Genomic DNA, 16,277 nt, shown 5'->3' with positions numbered 1-16,277 from the left:
AGCAAGTGTTTTTGTTTTTTTTCTTTATTACTTTAGTTTCTGGGAATTTATATACAAGTACCAGACGATGTAATATACACAATTCGAACCTCGTTCCCAGGGCATCGTGTATCTTTTCTGACATCGGGATGGTGGAAAAGATACAAGATTCCCTGGGAACGAGATTGTACACAATTTATTAGTTGGTTTACCAAGACTGTCGCATTTTAAACACCGTTCAGTATGTCTAACATTTCAAGTATTTTTGAATATTTTATTGCTAGCATATCGATTACGTCATCTAAATTTACTTTCGTCTTATGGATATTTAGCAACACCTAGGAGAATAAAAAGATTTTTATCTTCCACACCAAATCATTAAATCTATCCTGGATCTGGCTTTCACAAACAGAGAGGATAATAAATGAACAATCAATTTGCTGAGACGTGATGAAGCAAAAATTTTACCGAGTCATTGGTCTCTTAATTTCGTCTTTACTCGTCGTAGCGTAGGTGTAGATAATAGACAAAGATAAAAAAAACTTAAATTCCTTCTAAAGTACGACACTTAATCTTCGACAGGAATTTAGAGAAATTCTTGATTTTTTTTCATCCCAACCTAGATTTCCTAATTCGACTGCAGTCTTGTCCTAGCGTTATTTAAGATAGATATATATATATATATGTATAAATTTCCCCGTTATTTAAATGTTACAGGTTTTAACTTCTTTAAATATTTACAAAAATGACTGGAGCAAGAAGAAGGCACAGCTTGCCTTATCACCAAGCCCTGTTTTTAGGAAAAACAGAGACAGTTAAAAAAATATTAAAATAGATATCAAATATAGTAAAGAAATATTTTAACTATACAAAAGTCTATATACGAGTGTGTATCTAAAAGTACAGATAAATGTCTATAAGTTCTGTTGTAAATAGCTACTTTTGTTTTTGTATTTTTCTTAAAAAATTTAAGAGTTTTGTTTGTTTGAATTGCATCAGATAAAAAAGTATTCTTAAGGTATGGTCCCCTATGTCTAATCGAAAATGTGCTAGACTTTGGTACTTCATAGTTATTTTTTGAAAATCTGGTATTATATTTATGTTGTATTGAATTAAATAGGGTAGTTAACAATTTTGGTGTTACGTTCTGTTTTATCTTATACATAAAAAGTAAAACTTATACTAAAATATTTAGACGTTCAAGCCCCAATTTGACCAAAAGTTATGCGACAAGCATGCTTTTGTTTATTAACTTTTTTTAATTTATTAACATTTTTGCTTGTCCAGCATGTTACAATATGATAAGTAACTGCGTATGCAAGAAAAATAAAGGTTTTTTAAGCAATGGAGATTTAAGTATCGCTTGGCCCTTGTTAATGATTCATCCAAAATTACGGGTGTTCATCTTCATATCAAAAAACTCTACGGGTCCTGGGATCGAGGTTGCAGTCTTGTCATAATGGTTGATATCCAGTTTGACAGCATTTAGGTTAATGCCATTCCAACCTGACTAAAATTTATTCCAGCAAGAAAAGAACCATATTGTCATTGGCGATGGACAAAAATGGTTCCCCGTCAAGCCTAGATGGTTTTGCAGTAAGATTTTGGTAACTGCTGCTTTCAGAGATGATAATTGTTTAGATGGCCACCATTAATCATCAATCGCAAATTCTGGGGACACCAGGACAAAACACCTGTTGTGAAATTAAAATCAAATAAAAACAACATGAACATATCTTGGCTCGCTACACGCAAAAATTGACAAGAAAGAAAAACGACGAGCAAAGACACAATTGAAAGGGAAAATTTTTTAAAAAAAACTTACTGTCAACAAGTCTGTGAAACCAAACACCTACGTAAAATCTGGAAACTATTGGACTCTTTTCTCAGGGATTTTGGCCAATTATCTTATAAATTGGATTTCAAGAACATCTAAGTGAATTGTTTTATGTGACCACATTCTGGGCTTGCCCGTTGTAGAGGGGTCAGTTTTAGGGGTAAATGTAAATTTATATCTTAAAACAATGCCGCTAATAGAGAGGTCTATATGGAAGTTTTGTTATGACAGTTTATACCGTCGCTCCATCCGTAGTTGAAAAAGTGTCGGTTGTTGAGAGTTATCCGCATAAAGGATGTCCGCTAAAAGGAGGTTTTATTGTGCATTCCTGCTGGATAACTAAAATAGCCTTGGGGAGGGCAGGAGGAGCACGGTCCCTCACGAGTTGAGGATCGTTTTCAGGGGCAATCTAAAATGTCCAATTTTCGTCTGTCGCTTTAGCGGTGGGACCTCACAATATAACAAATTATTGTAGTAGTCTCTTAAAGTATACTCCCCGAAATTTTAGTATACTAAGTATACTAAAATTTCGGCTTGCGGACGTGGGGGAGAGGATCAACGTCCCGAAATTATATTGTGTCGGCAAAAAATACAAAACCTCTTGACTTGCTGAGCCAAACTACATTGAAAACAAAGTGTTTTTGATGTTGTATGCTCTGTATACTTAAGGGGTGTTTAAAATGGTTTTATTCGTTTTTAAGGTCTGAAACGATGCTGAAATTATGCTTACTAAAATGTATTTTTGTATCATAATGCATTATTGTTTCCATTTTTTTTTAATAATAATAAATCTCTTATTTAAGTACCTATTGTAGTATTTAAGATTCTTAACATCACCCCCGTATATAACATTAGAATATTGTCGATTGAAAAAAAATTATGAAAACGGTAATGACAAATTTAATCCTTCCCTTTTCTCTATGACCACTCAAGCAGAACCAGCTCAACAAACCAACTAACAATCCCCCAACCACTTATTTCCTTAAAACACATGACAATAACAAAAACTTTACCTGACTTAGACACAGTTAGAGATGTGGTGCTTCGTTTCAGAACCGAATGGGACGATCCACGAGCTTATATTGCCCAAAGGAAGCCGTGGTTTGGATTGCCTGGACATGGTAAGTTTTCACTTGTTTTCAGTTTTTTTTTTGAATTAGCTAGCTTACCTTAATCTATTGGACTTGGTTTTAATAGGCTACTTTGTTGCTATCAACATGTGATTATTCTCTGTAGGTATCATCCAGAATTCATTTAATTGAAAAAGATTATTTTGGACTTCGTTACACGAATCCTTCAACTGGTGTTGAAACTTGGTTGAATTTAAGAAATAAACTTTCTGATCAATTACATGGAAAAGCTCCATACAGGATAAAGCTTTTAGTGAAATTTTATGTGAAAGTCCAAGAGTTACAACAACCAGTTACAAGGTAGCTAACTTAGCTTTGTACACAAGTTATATTTATATCTGGTTAACAGTTCAATTATTTGTTTTAATTGCCATATGTTTTGTTTTTAGAGATTTGTACTATTCTACTTTACTCAACCATATTCATAATGGAAAAATAGATATTAGTAAAAATAAAATTTGTAACGACATTTTTGCCAAACTTATTGCACTCATCGCACAAGTGGATTATGGTGACTTTAATGCAGATTCTCTTCCCGATTATTCTACTATTATACCCTCAGATGTAGCCTGGTCGAGGGAATTTCAACAGTTGGTTGAAACCAATCATTTAAAGTTGGATATGATGACAACTTCTGAAGCAAAGATTGAGTTTTTAAAACTTCTAGGTGAATTTACTGATTATGGTGTTGAGTTTTTTCAAGTGCAATCAGTTTCAGATAAGCCTCAAGAATTAACGCTGGGAGTACGACACGATGGTCTGAGAATTACAGAAAACTCATCCGGATCAAATGGAAAAGGTACTGATGCAGTTAGACTGTAAGTATTTATTTTACTTTTATACTCTTTTCTATTTATTAGTGTTTTTACTGTCCTAGTTCTTCTCTTTGTGCCTTCTTAGTTGTAATTAATTGTTTTTTTTTAATTTATTAAATAGTATTCCATATGATGAAATCTCAACCGTATCATACAAAGGAAAGCGTTTCACTATTGTTCATGGAGATACAGACGGCGAACATGTACACTCAAGTTTCATCCTTAAAAAGAATCAAGGTGCTATTCATTTATTTCGTACATTTACAGAGTTCCACTCGTTCTTTCAATGCAATTCTGTGAAAAAGTCAGTTGTTGAAAAATGCTCAAACAGTTCTTTAAGAAGAATGCTGTCCATTTTTAAGTCAGATGATACACAAAAAAGAATGTTTTTATTTGATGTTATTCGCACAAGAAGACAGGCATATGATCATGCCTGGTCTCTTTTAAATGCACCTGATAAGAAAAGACAATCAGCATTTTATCATAGTGAAAGAAACTTTAATAGAAAGAGTGTTTACAGTGTTAGCAAAATCGATGAGGGTCAAGACTCTCTTCAAAACCCCCAACAAAAACCAAGACCACTATCAGGAGGTGTGAAGTTTTTTATAACTGAATCCGAAAATAAAACAACCAACCCGGAAGAAATATTAGACAATAATGTAAACACCCTCACATTTGAGGAACTTCGTGAAACTGTAAATAATTTGATGGACAATCAAACATGCCAAGTGTGTATGGATGCAAAAGTTTCAACAGCATTTTGTCCATGTGGCCATGTTGTTTGTTGTACAGACTGTGCAACCATGTGTCGAGAATGTCCACTTTGTAGAATGCAGATTACCTATGCACAAAGAGTTTTTTTCACTGGTTATTAGTGGATTGTTTTATTTTGTAATTTTTGTATATACTGTGTGCAGCTATTTTGTAATGTCCTAAAAATTGTGGTAGATATGTCCTATGTGCCGTTGGCTTATTTTAATATATTTAAAATCCTTAAGTTTAAAAGGAATTTATCGTTTTTATAGTTTATCTTTTTTTTTCTTGATAAAAAACTTTTATGTTGAAAGAAATGATGTTATTTCATCAGCAATATGTATAAATTATGCATTTCTTATTTAGGTTGCTTTTTTATGCTTCAATATTTTTCTCTTTAAAATTTCTTTTTAACTCTACTGTGGTCTATTCATCTGATGAATTAACACTTCCCCACATATGAATAAAATATTTCTGTTTTTAAAAGGTGCTCATGAATCTTTAAAATATATTGAGAAAAAGACCTTTTATTATATATTTTTAATTTTTACCCTGAATGTTTTTTTGAGAGGTAATATGTTGTTTTGTTAAATGTTTTGCATTTAGAGTTTCCTTTGTGACTAAAATTTGAAAAATTTAACTAAATTGAGGTGCAGTGTTCATATATAATTCTGATTTCAGAATTTTTTTTAGAGTAATAAATAGTTCTTTATAGATGCTTCTAGTAGGAAGCGTTTTATTTTTACCATGTTATTAAATTTTTTGTCTTTTTAGCCAGGATTGTGATTGAAAGCTAGAATAAAAATAGTGACCCATACAAATCACAGTCCTGTACTGATCTGACAGTATTACCTTTGGGCTTTCGTAGACTTGTATGACCTTTCTGTATCTTTTCAGTGAATATGTCATTAAAATGTTTTTGAACATAAAATCAAGGTATAGTTTAGACCTTCCTTTAATAGTCAGGTATTTTTTTTAATGATTTTTGTTTTACTAATCCATTGATAAAAAATAAAAATAAATAAATAACAAACTGATCATTACATCTAGTAGTCCTTTTTATTGTAGATATGTGGAATTTATTTAATTGAAAAAGTTTATTGTATTTTGTCATTTCACAGGATTTTGTACACACACAATCCTTAAAAATGCGGACATATTGTGGTTAATGTTTTTAGAGAAAAGTCCTGACCCCCCTACCCTCTTCCCCTATTTCTTTTTTACTTGCTTATGTTATTTTTGAGTCTAAAAACCCCATTTTTCGGATTGTGGTTCCGAGTTCCATCTTTCACTTGTAACTCTTAGTGTTATATAGAATTTAATCCGCATGTAAGACGTTAAGAATTTATGGAGAATCCAAATTTGTCATAATTAATGTTGACACAAAATATAATTATGAGTTAATTTAAATTGTGGTATCTGTTTTTTTCTGATAACAAGTTATTCATTTCCTTTTTAAAAACGCATTTTTTTTTAGTTGCACAAATAGCACTTCGTTGAACAGAAATGTAATTACGTAGTTATGTTTAACTTTTGCCTAGCTTGAATTAGAAAAGCGCCAGTGGTGGAGAACTACTTGTACATGAACTGTCTTGAATAAGTAATATGTCAGGGTTGGACTTTTTCATGTCCAAGCATTACTTATTTACTGAGCACCTTCCAAATGAATACCATATATGGTAAAAAAGATCTAAAATCTTATCTGAATTAGCCTGATGTATTTCGCAAAAGATAACGTACGGAGTTTAATGTTTATACCCGGAATAAATCTATTTTTTAGCTTGCTAAAGGTAATTCTTACGGAAAAAAGAGAAAACGCGAAAAAGACAGTTCGTGTTTTTTGTAAGCTTTATCCTTATCCGTTATTGTAAGTTTAAGTAAAACAAATACATATTGATCATGTCGTTTAACCTGTGAGGAACAGGAAAGAGGAAGACAGTAATCTTGTCATAACAAGTATCTAAAGAGTTTAGTTTCTATGCGACGGCTTTTTATTGCAGTTATATTAGTGTCATTGTTGATGCTTTAATCAGCTATCCTCAACCTCTTCCGCAGGGCTTTTTTCTCTTCCTAACAATCTCAAACAACAAAGAAGAAAGAAAGCCCTGGGGACGAGGCAGCAGCTGACCTCCAACCACGTGGGACATTATAAAGAATGGTGTATTCATAATGTCACCTGGTTAACAGCACTTGTTATGACATAAAGGATAGTTACTCGCTTAGGTGCTAATCTCGTGCGTGCTCCAGGTTGACACTCTCACTAAGCTTTTCTTGTTGGCCACAAAGAGATCGTTTGTGGGATTTTAATTTTTCATAATCAAAACATTATGACTTCTTTTGTGTTAAAGCACTACAAAATAACGTTTTTCTCTGTTAAAAAAACAGAGATGCAGCTTGCTATTTTTGTAGCAGCAAGATTTCTGGCCGCCCTGACAGGAACCGTAATAATTGAGTCAAAGGCCTCGTCTTGTTTATTTTCTTAAGACAGGATACTATTTGTAAGCAGAACAAAATATTCATCACATTTGTATGAAACGGTTTCTTTTTTCAAAAACAGAATTCTTGACTTTCCCTGACTTTCAGACGTGAACAAGCCATTTCCTTTTTGTGGGGAAATTTTGCTGTGTAACAGAACATATATTCCAATGAAATCTTCTCGCTCATGTGTCTGGCCAAACTTATGGCCCTTCCCCCCTTCCCCCTGACATTTCCTAACTTTCTGGGCTTTTTAAGTCAGATTACATTCTGGTTGCGGTAGAGTTTGCCGTGAGAGTACATTTTCTATATAAAAAAAGTTTTTATGCAAACATTGCTTTTGCAACTTTCAAGTTTGTTTTGGTTTCAGCTAGCGTTTGACCTATGTTTGTTTAACGTTTGATTATATAGCCATAGATTTTCTTTTCAGACAGGATAGGAAATGGGATTATTGACACTTGTGGTGGATTTGTATAAGAATAATCTGTACAAAAATTTGAACTATATAAACTATTCCATCATATTATACTTTGAATATTAGCCTATTATTTGTATAAATTTTAGAGTTTACGTTCATTTAGCAATGAAACCTTTAGCATATTTGAAGCGTTCTTTGACTGCATAATTTAGCAGTACTGTCCAACACAGAAAACATTGCACCGATCATGTTATGCGAACACACCACCTATTTCATTTTAATTCCCCTTGTAATAGACTTGTCAAGTACGACATCAAATTCAGCCAAGGCTTCTAAGACGTCGATAAGAAAATTCAGAAAATTGACGTCACGAAAGAATGAAGAGCTTTCGTACATCTGTGAGGTTACTGATGACTCATGCAGTAATTTGAACCACGTCTTTAGGTGATGACCCCTATTAAACAATAAAAAAGGTTATTAGAAATTTAATATTTTTATTCCGTAAAATACCACGTTGCAACCGCCATTTTACTCTGATACGAAAGTTTATGTCAACCACGGCGTGTTTCACTTTCATATTAAATATTAAGAGCCTAGAGTTAATGATCAAAGGTAATTGTGTTTTTTAGACTTTGATTACAAAAAAATGAGTGCGACCACAATGTTAGCTTAAGAACTCGTTCATTTAAAAGCCTCCAACCACATCAAACGTTAATAAAACACATCTTTTACCTTAAACCAAAGCAAATAAAGACCTGAAACTTCTGATTCTTGCCGATAGATAAATCTGCAGTGTTTATTGTCTGTACAACAGTACAAAAAGATGTTCGCAAGTTCAATTCTTCAGCTGACACTAATCGAGTAGCTACTCCTACGAAATCTTCGTGCACTCTTTCTAAAATTAAACAAAGATTTAAATAATTCCACACAGCAAGGGGAACTAGATTGAAAGGTTTTGAGAAATAGATTTCAGATGGTGTCTGTACAGTAGAAACTATACCCTCTTCTTTTTTAAATTTTTTTAAAAGAAGCCTAATTTCAGGAGTACAATATTCCCGAGTGCCTAGTTTTTTAAAATTTTTTAAAAGAAGCCTAATTTCGGGAGTACAATATTCCCGAGTGCCTAGTTTTTTAAATTTCAAGGGTATTTAATTTCGCAATGCACAGACACCCTCGTATTTTTCTAACTTACCTATGTAATCCCATACAAAGAGCTTCTTCCCAAATAACCTGCTCGATTTAAAGCCATATTGAAAGACAAGTTGTAACGCATCACAGAATCCGCCCTCGCCGCAGAGTAAGTCCGTCATGTTATCCTACATGAAATAAGAAGAGGCGACATCAGCTTATTTGGTGGTTTTTATTTGACAACACTGACTAACCTAGTACTACTTAAAACAAACCAACTTCTTACAGATTTAATAAATAGTCACGTGCCGGTGCTTAAAATTATATTTTTCAAAATAACAAAACGTCATGGCTTGATAGCCCACAAGATATATATTGTGGAAGCATTGTACACGCAGGCAAGCGGCATAGATCAATCAACAACCTTTTTATTCGCAGACTGTTATTAAAAAACAGTAATGATGTAAATCTACATAAGAAAAGCTGATCAGCCAGCAAGCAAACATTACTTACGTCACTGTCTTTATAAAAAAATTTGACGATATTGTTGACGGCGTCAGCCACCTTTTCTTGAACGTCACCTGAAGTTACTACGGAAATAAATAAATAAAAATAAAAACACGGGTTAACAAAAAATTTAACTAATGTTTGAAACTATCTAAAAAGCAATTTTATTTTTTTAAATAACTCGAGAGAAAATACTAGCAGAAAGCGACCACATATGTTTTTACAATGAAATTCAATGTCATTGACTCGAAAAAAAAAAGTTAATGTGCTTCATGTTTCGAGGTAAAGATTATACGCGAAAGAGTAAACAACTAATTGTGATAGTAGGAATATGCATGGAAATTCTTATGATCGTATTTGCGTCATTTCTACTTGGAAAACGATTAAATGTTACGTTTAAAACTCTATTAAATGCTTTTTAACAACATTCGTGGTCTGGTGGTTGTTTGCATAAATTATGAGTTTAACCGCTGTCTGAGTCATATGCAAAATAAATTTCTTCACTATGGCAACAAATGCCACGCCTTGAGAATTGCATACTAACTGGAGACGAACTTTCCTAGTCCTGTTGATGTTAATGTCTTAAGAGGAAGTGTTTTTAGAAAAAGTAAAAAGCTCGTGGCGAGAGTTGCTTGTATAAGCAACAAAAGGATAAGAAACTAAGTGTGAATATTTACATTTCTTTGAAAATAACGTCATTCTTCGAACTGTTGGTAGAGTTGCAGGGACAGGTGGTTTGTCTGAGATGCCAAGACACAAAGCTGAAATAAAATTTAACTATAAAAAAACCCTTTGGAACAACATAAATTATAGATAAAATAGGGTATAGGTTCTCTTTTTCCAATGAGAAAATCCTTTCGTAGAGTCAAATGATATAACAAAACAAATAACAATTTGATCAAGCAAGCTACAGTGCAAGCACCTTCGGTGGAATTATGGTTAAAGAGCTCGTACTTAAGATCACTAAAATTTAGACAAAGAAGGTAAAAATAAAACCTTACTGGAATTTGTTCTCTTTTCATTCATCCTTTTTAAATTCACCATTTCAGCAATAAGCAATCTTTCGGTACTACCATCGTCTTGACTTTTTGCTAGCCAACGACCGCACTGAAATCTGAACAGCAAAAAAATATGTTAAGCAAAACTATAGCCATGTTTTAAACTCCAGAAAATAAATATTTAGTTTTTAAAAGTTTCTTAGTGAAACTTACCTGTACAGCTGACCTGTAACTTCGTTTGTTATGGCAACAAAGTCAATAAACCAGCCAGGTGACAAACCTGTATTTTAAAACGAATAAAATGTGAGAGTAAATTCTTTCATTGTCTACACAAACCAAGCGAATTGTTAGCAAAACAACTTTAGCCTGACAGAAATAAATAAAGTGAGTTGACAGGGCTTACCAGTGTTGTCATGACCGATCCTTAAAGCAGTTAAGATGCCCAGGTTCTTGTGCTGAAGGAAATGAAATGCTGTTTAAAATAGATTACGAAGTGAACAAGTGTGAGCTTGTTGTGTTTTATTAATTATAAGGGTTGAAAAAAAAATCAGAAACAGGCAGGTTCCACTTAAGCGAAATTAGTCGAATTAATCCATTGATGTCGACTAATGCCAATCGATTCGACTACTTTCGTTTACGTGGAAACCTGCATATTTAAAACAATGATGCCTTTAAAGCTAATTTTTCTGCATTTTTCTGTTTTAAAAAGAAAAAAGATGTAATTCCACAACTGGAAACTATCTATTTTGTCCAAAATAAAAGGTAACAGATGTCTGCATACAATACCTTAGACTAAATCAGCAGGACTCGAGGTAGGGAACTTACCATAAAGCGGAACTCTAAGTCACCTCTGGGTATAGCAATGGTCCCAGTATTTGCCAAACTACCAGACAGATTGATCCAACAATTAGCAGTGCTAGCTGAACCCATGTTTTTACCAAGAAGAATATGAACTTTGTATGTGGTCACTGTAAATAAATACGTCGTTAATTATTTTGATCGAAAAGATTCTTCACATAAAACACTCATTTTGAAAATAATTATCAAATTTGAAGCCGAAATTAAAAAAGTATGTCAACATTTTTTAAGGGAGCAATGACGACTTTCATGCAGACGAGAAACTGGCCATGTGTTTTTGTTTTTTGTTTGTTTGTTTATTTGTCTATGTTTCGTTTGATATGAGATATCAGTAAAAAAAGCCTAGGTTAGGTAATGCGCTTAGACCAATAGGTTTTGACTTTTTTATTTTGGCACCTAGATAGCTATCAGTTATCAGAATTTCTGAAGAAAGTAAGCAATTGAGGATATCCAGGCAAAAGGTAATAGTTTTTTTGTTGATCTTATTCTGTCAACCACGATTCTAAAAACAGTCTCTTTTTTGTTAAGACTTTGCATGCTATTAACATTCAACGTTGGCAACTATTCATTCTGTGTTCCTGTCGCACTGAGCTTGTGAAGAAGAAATTTTTAATTCGACAATGGTAATAAGCGCCATTTGAGTTTGTTTCCATGGCAATGTCAATCATAAATCAAACAAAGGTTATCTTGTTACAGAACACAGGATGCCTGTCTTAACGAAGATAAAATATAAATCCGTGCATAAAAACACTTAGGCCAACACTAATCTCTTTAGATAATCTTTATCCTCCTGCATACGTGATAATACTGGTATTTTTTGAAGCCAAATCATTTTGACCTCTCTAGCAAGACATTTGATGCACTTTTTTGCTTGCTACTTAGCATGACATGTGCATATTAATACCATATTAACTTTACAAATTAGGTGCACAAATCCTTTAATAGTTTCTTCTGTGGTAGAAGGTAAACAATTTTCTTGATGTCTTTCACATAACACTCACTCCCTTGATAGAACAACTCTAAAAACTGTTCGATGGAGGAAACGTTGAGCTCATTGGATTTAAAAATTCCTGTGTGTAAGTTTTGACGAGAAAAAAAACTTACTCGTGCTTGAGAAACCGTTGGTGAAGCAGTAAAAATCAACAGCATTGAGTGAGAGCAAATGATACAGAAACTGCTCCATTTCATCGTCTGTTCTTATGAAAGAGTATTCTTTATAACGTGAACTACAATTCAAAAGAAATAACAAAATATTAAAAAACAACGAGTGAATTTAAATCTTCGTGACCAAATCAAATTTTTTTCTGCATCAATGCCTAAACGCACAGAAAGGTTAAAAGCCTTTTAGGTGTGCGCAGTTAAAAAAAGTAGAGGTTTTGTCCAAGTGCAGCCCATGTTTTTTTTTGCGTAATGACGAAAAATGCAGTCAAATGGAAAAAAGCCTTTTGCCTAATTTTATGAATTTTGGCCGAAGATTTTGATTGGCCATAGGAGGAACGTTCATTTCTGGCAGCAAACTGACATATAGCCAATTACACCAACGGCAGAAACAAAATTATTCAATCGCGGAATTTAAGTCTAAAGATAGACGGATTCTAAAAATTACTTTCAAAATAAAACAGACTTACTTGAGCAATTTCTTTTGACTTAATAAAAGTTTAAGCTCTTTGGCGAGAACTTTTTTCTCTAAAGCAAGTCGGGTCCAGGCTCTAGCATATCCAGTGTCTGTTTTTATTTCCTTCATGTCGATAACTGTCCTATGTAACACAAACAACAACCATTTTTTTACCACCTCATAATATATGAATAAAAGAAATATGAACAACATTAAAAATAGAAAATATTACATGAGAGTTCTTTCTGGTGTAAACTCTCATGCTGCCCTTGCTATCTCCGTCGTTAGCGTAATTCGGGGCAAGACGGGTCGGCGGGGTAAGACGAGTCAGATTTTAAAATCTCTTGTTTGGCCGAGATTGATTCGGTAAAATAGTTATCTAAAGGGCTATTGTTTAAGTTACATCATCTCTGAGCGCCATTCAACAGCTGAAACTTTACTGTAACCAACGATTGAGATATTACAAAGAAAAAATAAAGGTACCGTAATTTTTAAACTATTTTTTTATTTTTGTTATATGAAACACATGTTAGGAAATTTCTCTATGCTCCTCAAATACTGTAGTAAGCACAGCATAGCTATATGTTTTAGAAACTTTAATCCTAGCTAAACCTAAACATATCAACACAAAATGTCAAACTTTTTCCAATATGAAAATAATTTAGGGTTTTCTCCAAAGGGGTACTTGGGGTAAGATGGGTCACACAATGAATAAAAATTAGTGAATATCTGCTCTTCTCATGCTTACATTTTACACTGTAGTTTACCTAGTCCATCCAGTCACTAAAGAAAGGCTGGTTAGGTAGCTAATACCTACTAAGCCACCATGTACTAAGAAATTTTGTTTATTAAATTAGCAAACTCCTTTATTAAGTCTGTGTTTAATGCGAACTGTTCAAGAAAATTTGATAAGTTTACCTGGTTTGGCTACGTGTATAGCTACCTGACTGTGATGAGCTCCTTTTCATTTCCAATATATATACACCACCAAGGCCTGTGACCTCCTACTATGTAGCTGCTAATATGTGGCTCTTATTTCTCATTTGTTTCTTTAAGATGCGAAACTATGTACGAAAGACAAATCGAGGAAATTGGAACGAGGATCAAATGAAAACAGCAATTGAATGTGTAAAAAGAAAAGAAATGTCGATACGAAAAGCTGCTTCATCTTTCAATGTTCCTTTAGAGTCTCTACGTCGATGTTGTAATGGACAGCTAAAGCAACTTTCGGGAGAAAATATGCATAAAAAACAATTGGGTCCTATCCGTACTGTCCTGACTGAAGAACAAGAGACTGATCTAGAGTCATATATACTTGCTCTAGACAATTCTTTTTATGGATTATCCATAAATGAACTAAGAAGGGTTATATATGAATATTGTGAAAGGAATAAAATTAAGCACCCTTTTAATAAAGTTCATCAAATGGCAGGACGTGATTTTGTGTCAGGTTTTCTTAAACGTCGGCAGACATTGTCATTACGAAAACCAGAGGCTGTTTCATTAAATAGAGTGTTCGGACTAAACAAAACCTCCATCGACCGATATTTCGAAAATCTTAAAACAGTCTTAGAGAAATTTAACATTAGGCCACACCGAATATTTAATGTTGATGAATCTGGTTTAACATGTGTTCATAAACCAATAAAGGTGTTGGCACCAAAGGGCAAGCGTGTTGTAGCCACCGCAACAAGTGGCGAAAGAGGTGTAACGACTACCATTGTTGTTTGTTGCAGTGCTACGGGCAGTTATGTTCCACCAATGATGATTTTCAAACGTAAAAGAAAAAGGCAAGATCTAACCGAAGGTGCTCCAGTTGGAACACTAAATGAAGTTTCTGATAGTGGGTGGATAAATACGGAATTGTTTATGACCTACCTTAAGCATTTTGCTGAGCATACTAAGCCGACAAAGGATGATCGTGTCCTTTTAATTTTAGATGGGCACAAAAGCCATACAAAAAATATTGGACTTATAGACTTTGCACGAGATAATGGCATTGAGATTGTCTCCCTTCCACCACACACCTCACATAAATTGCAGCCTCTTGATCGGACATTTTTTAAACCGCTCAAAGTTGCTTTTAATACAGCTTGTACTTCTTGGATGCGACTACATCCTGCCTGAAGAATCACTATTGACAAAATTGGTGCCTTGTTTAACACTGCATATCTTAAGGCAGCCACAATTGAAAACGCGATATCCGGTTTTCGATGCACTGGAATTTTTCCTTACGATGCATCAATTTTGCCAGAAAAAGAATTTTTGTCAGATCCGAGAGAACCACTTGCTACCCCAGATGTTAGCAGCATTACAGAAGAGCCTATTGCATCTTCATCGCAAGCTGGATCCAGTGTTGATGCCATTGACATGATTGTTCATTCAACGCCGGTGAGTTTTAGGGAAAATTTAAAAGTTCCCGATATTGTTGAAAAAAATAAACGAAGCGAAGTGAAGAATCAGAAATTATTACAGGATCACCATATAAGTTATCTTTGGAGAAATCTGAGACTGAGACAAAGAAACTATCAAATTCGAAGAAACAACCAAAGGCGAAAAAAGAAACATTAAAAAAGAAAAAAACGACTAAAACAAAAACGACACCACCGGTTGTAGAAGATTGCGAATGTTTAGTTTGCGGTGATTGGTGGCACGAGTCATTGCCAGGAGAAAACTGGATACAGTGTATAAAATGTTCAGTATGGCTTCATGAACTATGTTGTTCTTCAGATAAACCTATTTGTGACTTCTGTGACTAATTTTATTTTTATGTTTTTTATTTTAATTATTTTATATACAATTTATATACGGTTAGGATTTTTATAGCTATATTTTAGTACTTTATTTTCATTTAACCTGCCAACTTGTTGCTACTAAGTAGTGATACTAAATTTTACTTCTGTCAGACATCTAATAGAAGTTTAAAAACTCGATATTTTCTCCTTTGTTCCTGGATTTCTATAGTGACCCATCTTGCCCCAACTGTTGGGGTAAGATGAGTCACCACACTATTGCAGTATATCAAATAAAATGGCAGCCATGTTTATTTTTTTCTGTAAATTTTTTTTGGTTTGTTTTAAGGTTTTGTATCATTGTTTAAGCCTGTATTAAAATTTTTTCAAAAAACCATTGTCTTCTTAGTTTTTTTTTTACGTTTGTTCCCTTAAGTGACTCGTCTTGCCCCGAATTACGCTACTTTCCTCAGTCTGTAAGAACGGTGAGAGACGGAGCCGTCGCACAGAAATTTTAAAGTATTTGGTACTAGCCTGTTGTGAATGTTACGGTCTAATAGCACGAGTGCTACAAGTTCAAGAAATTACATAAATAAGAATGAAAACAAACCTACTTTAAATTATTTAAAAATCCAACTCTATCCAAAAGTTCTTGTTGGCGTCTTGATTCCGCACTGGGCATGGTGGGCGTGTTCGGTAGTGAGGTGGGTGCGTGTTCTTCCATGAGGCGTTCCAATTCTTTATTTTGCGATGCTTCGTTATCAAAGTCGGGACTTTTACTGCGAATAGCTCTAGTTAGATTTTCAGTAAGTGCGTCCACGGTGCTGTGTTTTTTTGGTGGCTGTTTGTTGGCTTCCACAATAAGTTTTTTAATTTCCTCTAGGAAAAAAAGTTTTTTCTTATCCTGGCTTCTTTTATAACCTGTAAATTTACTCTTTGCGAAAGAACGATGGACAATCAAAATAGCAAGACTGAAATATCTCTCAGTAGTATCTCACACACAATACTGGTGCCGTGATGAGACTATTTGTC

General features: G+C 33.9%; 3 protein-coding genes across 3 annotated transcripts in view; 2 read left to right on the top strand and 1 right to left on the bottom strand.

Annotated features, from left to right (window-relative positions):
- Window positions 1-2,711: 2,711 nt before the first annotated feature.
- LOC130653866 (E3 ubiquitin-protein ligase MYLIP-like) lies at window positions 2,712-5,924 on the top strand. The gene is made up of 4 exons (XM_057456365.1): window positions 2,712-2,937; window positions 3,053-3,246; window positions 3,336-3,764; window positions 3,883-5,924. The coding sequence occupies exons 1-4, from the start codon at window positions 2,851-2,853 to the stop codon at window positions 4,634-4,636; spliced, it is 1,464 nt and encodes a 487-aa protein (XP_057312348.1). The 5' UTR covers window positions 2,712-2,850; the 3' UTR covers window positions 4,637-5,924.
- Window positions 5,925-7,453: 1,529 nt separating this feature from the next.
- Window positions 7,454-16,277, bottom strand: part of LOC130653863 (DENN domain-containing protein 5B-like) — a 28,126-nt gene continuing 19,302 nt past the window's right edge. Inside the window, exons 15-26 of the mRNA XM_057456362.1 lie at window positions 15,860-16,124; window positions 12,527-12,655; window positions 12,003-12,124; window positions 10,866-11,008; window positions 10,444-10,495; window positions 10,254-10,320; window positions 10,044-10,156; window positions 9,720-9,803; window positions 9,049-9,125; window positions 8,600-8,723; window positions 8,140-8,302; window positions 7,454-7,861 (exon numbers count right to left, since the gene is read on the bottom strand). Of these exons, the coding sequence (XP_057312345.1) occupies window positions 7,675-7,861; window positions 8,140-8,302; window positions 8,600-8,723; window positions 9,049-9,125; window positions 9,720-9,803; window positions 10,044-10,156; window positions 10,254-10,320; window positions 10,444-10,495; window positions 10,866-11,008; window positions 12,003-12,124; window positions 12,527-12,655; window positions 15,860-16,124 (1,526 nt within the window). The 3' untranslated portion in view covers window positions 7,454-7,674. The remainder of the gene's footprint in view (window positions 7,862-8,139; window positions 8,303-8,599; window positions 8,724-9,048; window positions 9,126-9,719; window positions 9,804-10,043; window positions 10,157-10,253; window positions 10,321-10,443; window positions 10,496-10,865; window positions 11,009-12,002; window positions 12,125-12,526; window positions 12,656-15,859; window positions 16,125-16,277) is intronic.
- On the top strand, window positions 12,825-16,027 carry LOC130653871 (uncharacterized). Its single transcript, XM_057456372.1, has 2 exons — window positions 12,825-12,992; window positions 13,570-16,027. Exon 2 carries the CDS (start codon window positions 13,570-13,572, stop codon window positions 14,638-14,640), a length of 1,071 nt encoding a protein of 356 aa, XP_057312355.1. The 5' UTR covers window positions 12,825-12,992; the 3' UTR covers window positions 14,641-16,027.

Source organism: Hydractinia symbiolongicarpus, chromosome 8 (genome assembly GCF_029227915.1).
Source record: "Hydractinia symbiolongicarpus strain clone_291-10 chromosome 8, HSymV2.1, whole genome shotgun sequence".
In the NCBI taxonomy this organism is placed as follows: Eukaryota; Metazoa; Cnidaria; class Hydrozoa; order Anthoathecata; family Hydractiniidae; genus Hydractinia; species Hydractinia symbiolongicarpus.
The sequence above is the reverse complement of the archived record's forward strand: the minus strand, read 5'-3'. Positions and strand labels throughout refer to the sequence as shown.

Bases quoted from the DNA above. Each gene is read 5' to 3' on its own strand.
- LOC130653871 (XM_057456372.1), top strand. From the start codon at position 13,570: ATGCGAAACTATGTACGAAAGACAAATCGAGGAAATTGGAACGAGGAT.
- LOC130653866 (XM_057456365.1), top strand. From the start codon at position 2,851: ATGTGGTGCTTCGTTTCAGAACCGAATGGGACGATCCACGAGCTTATA. The intron at 3,247-3,335 runs GTAGCTAACTTA...TTTTGTTTTTAG, and splicing joins TTACAACAACCAGTTACAAG to AGATTTGTACTATTCTACTT. The intron at 3,765-3,882 runs GTAAGTATTTAT...TTTATTAAATAG, and splicing joins GGTACTGATGCAGTTAGACT to TATTCCATATGATGAAATCT.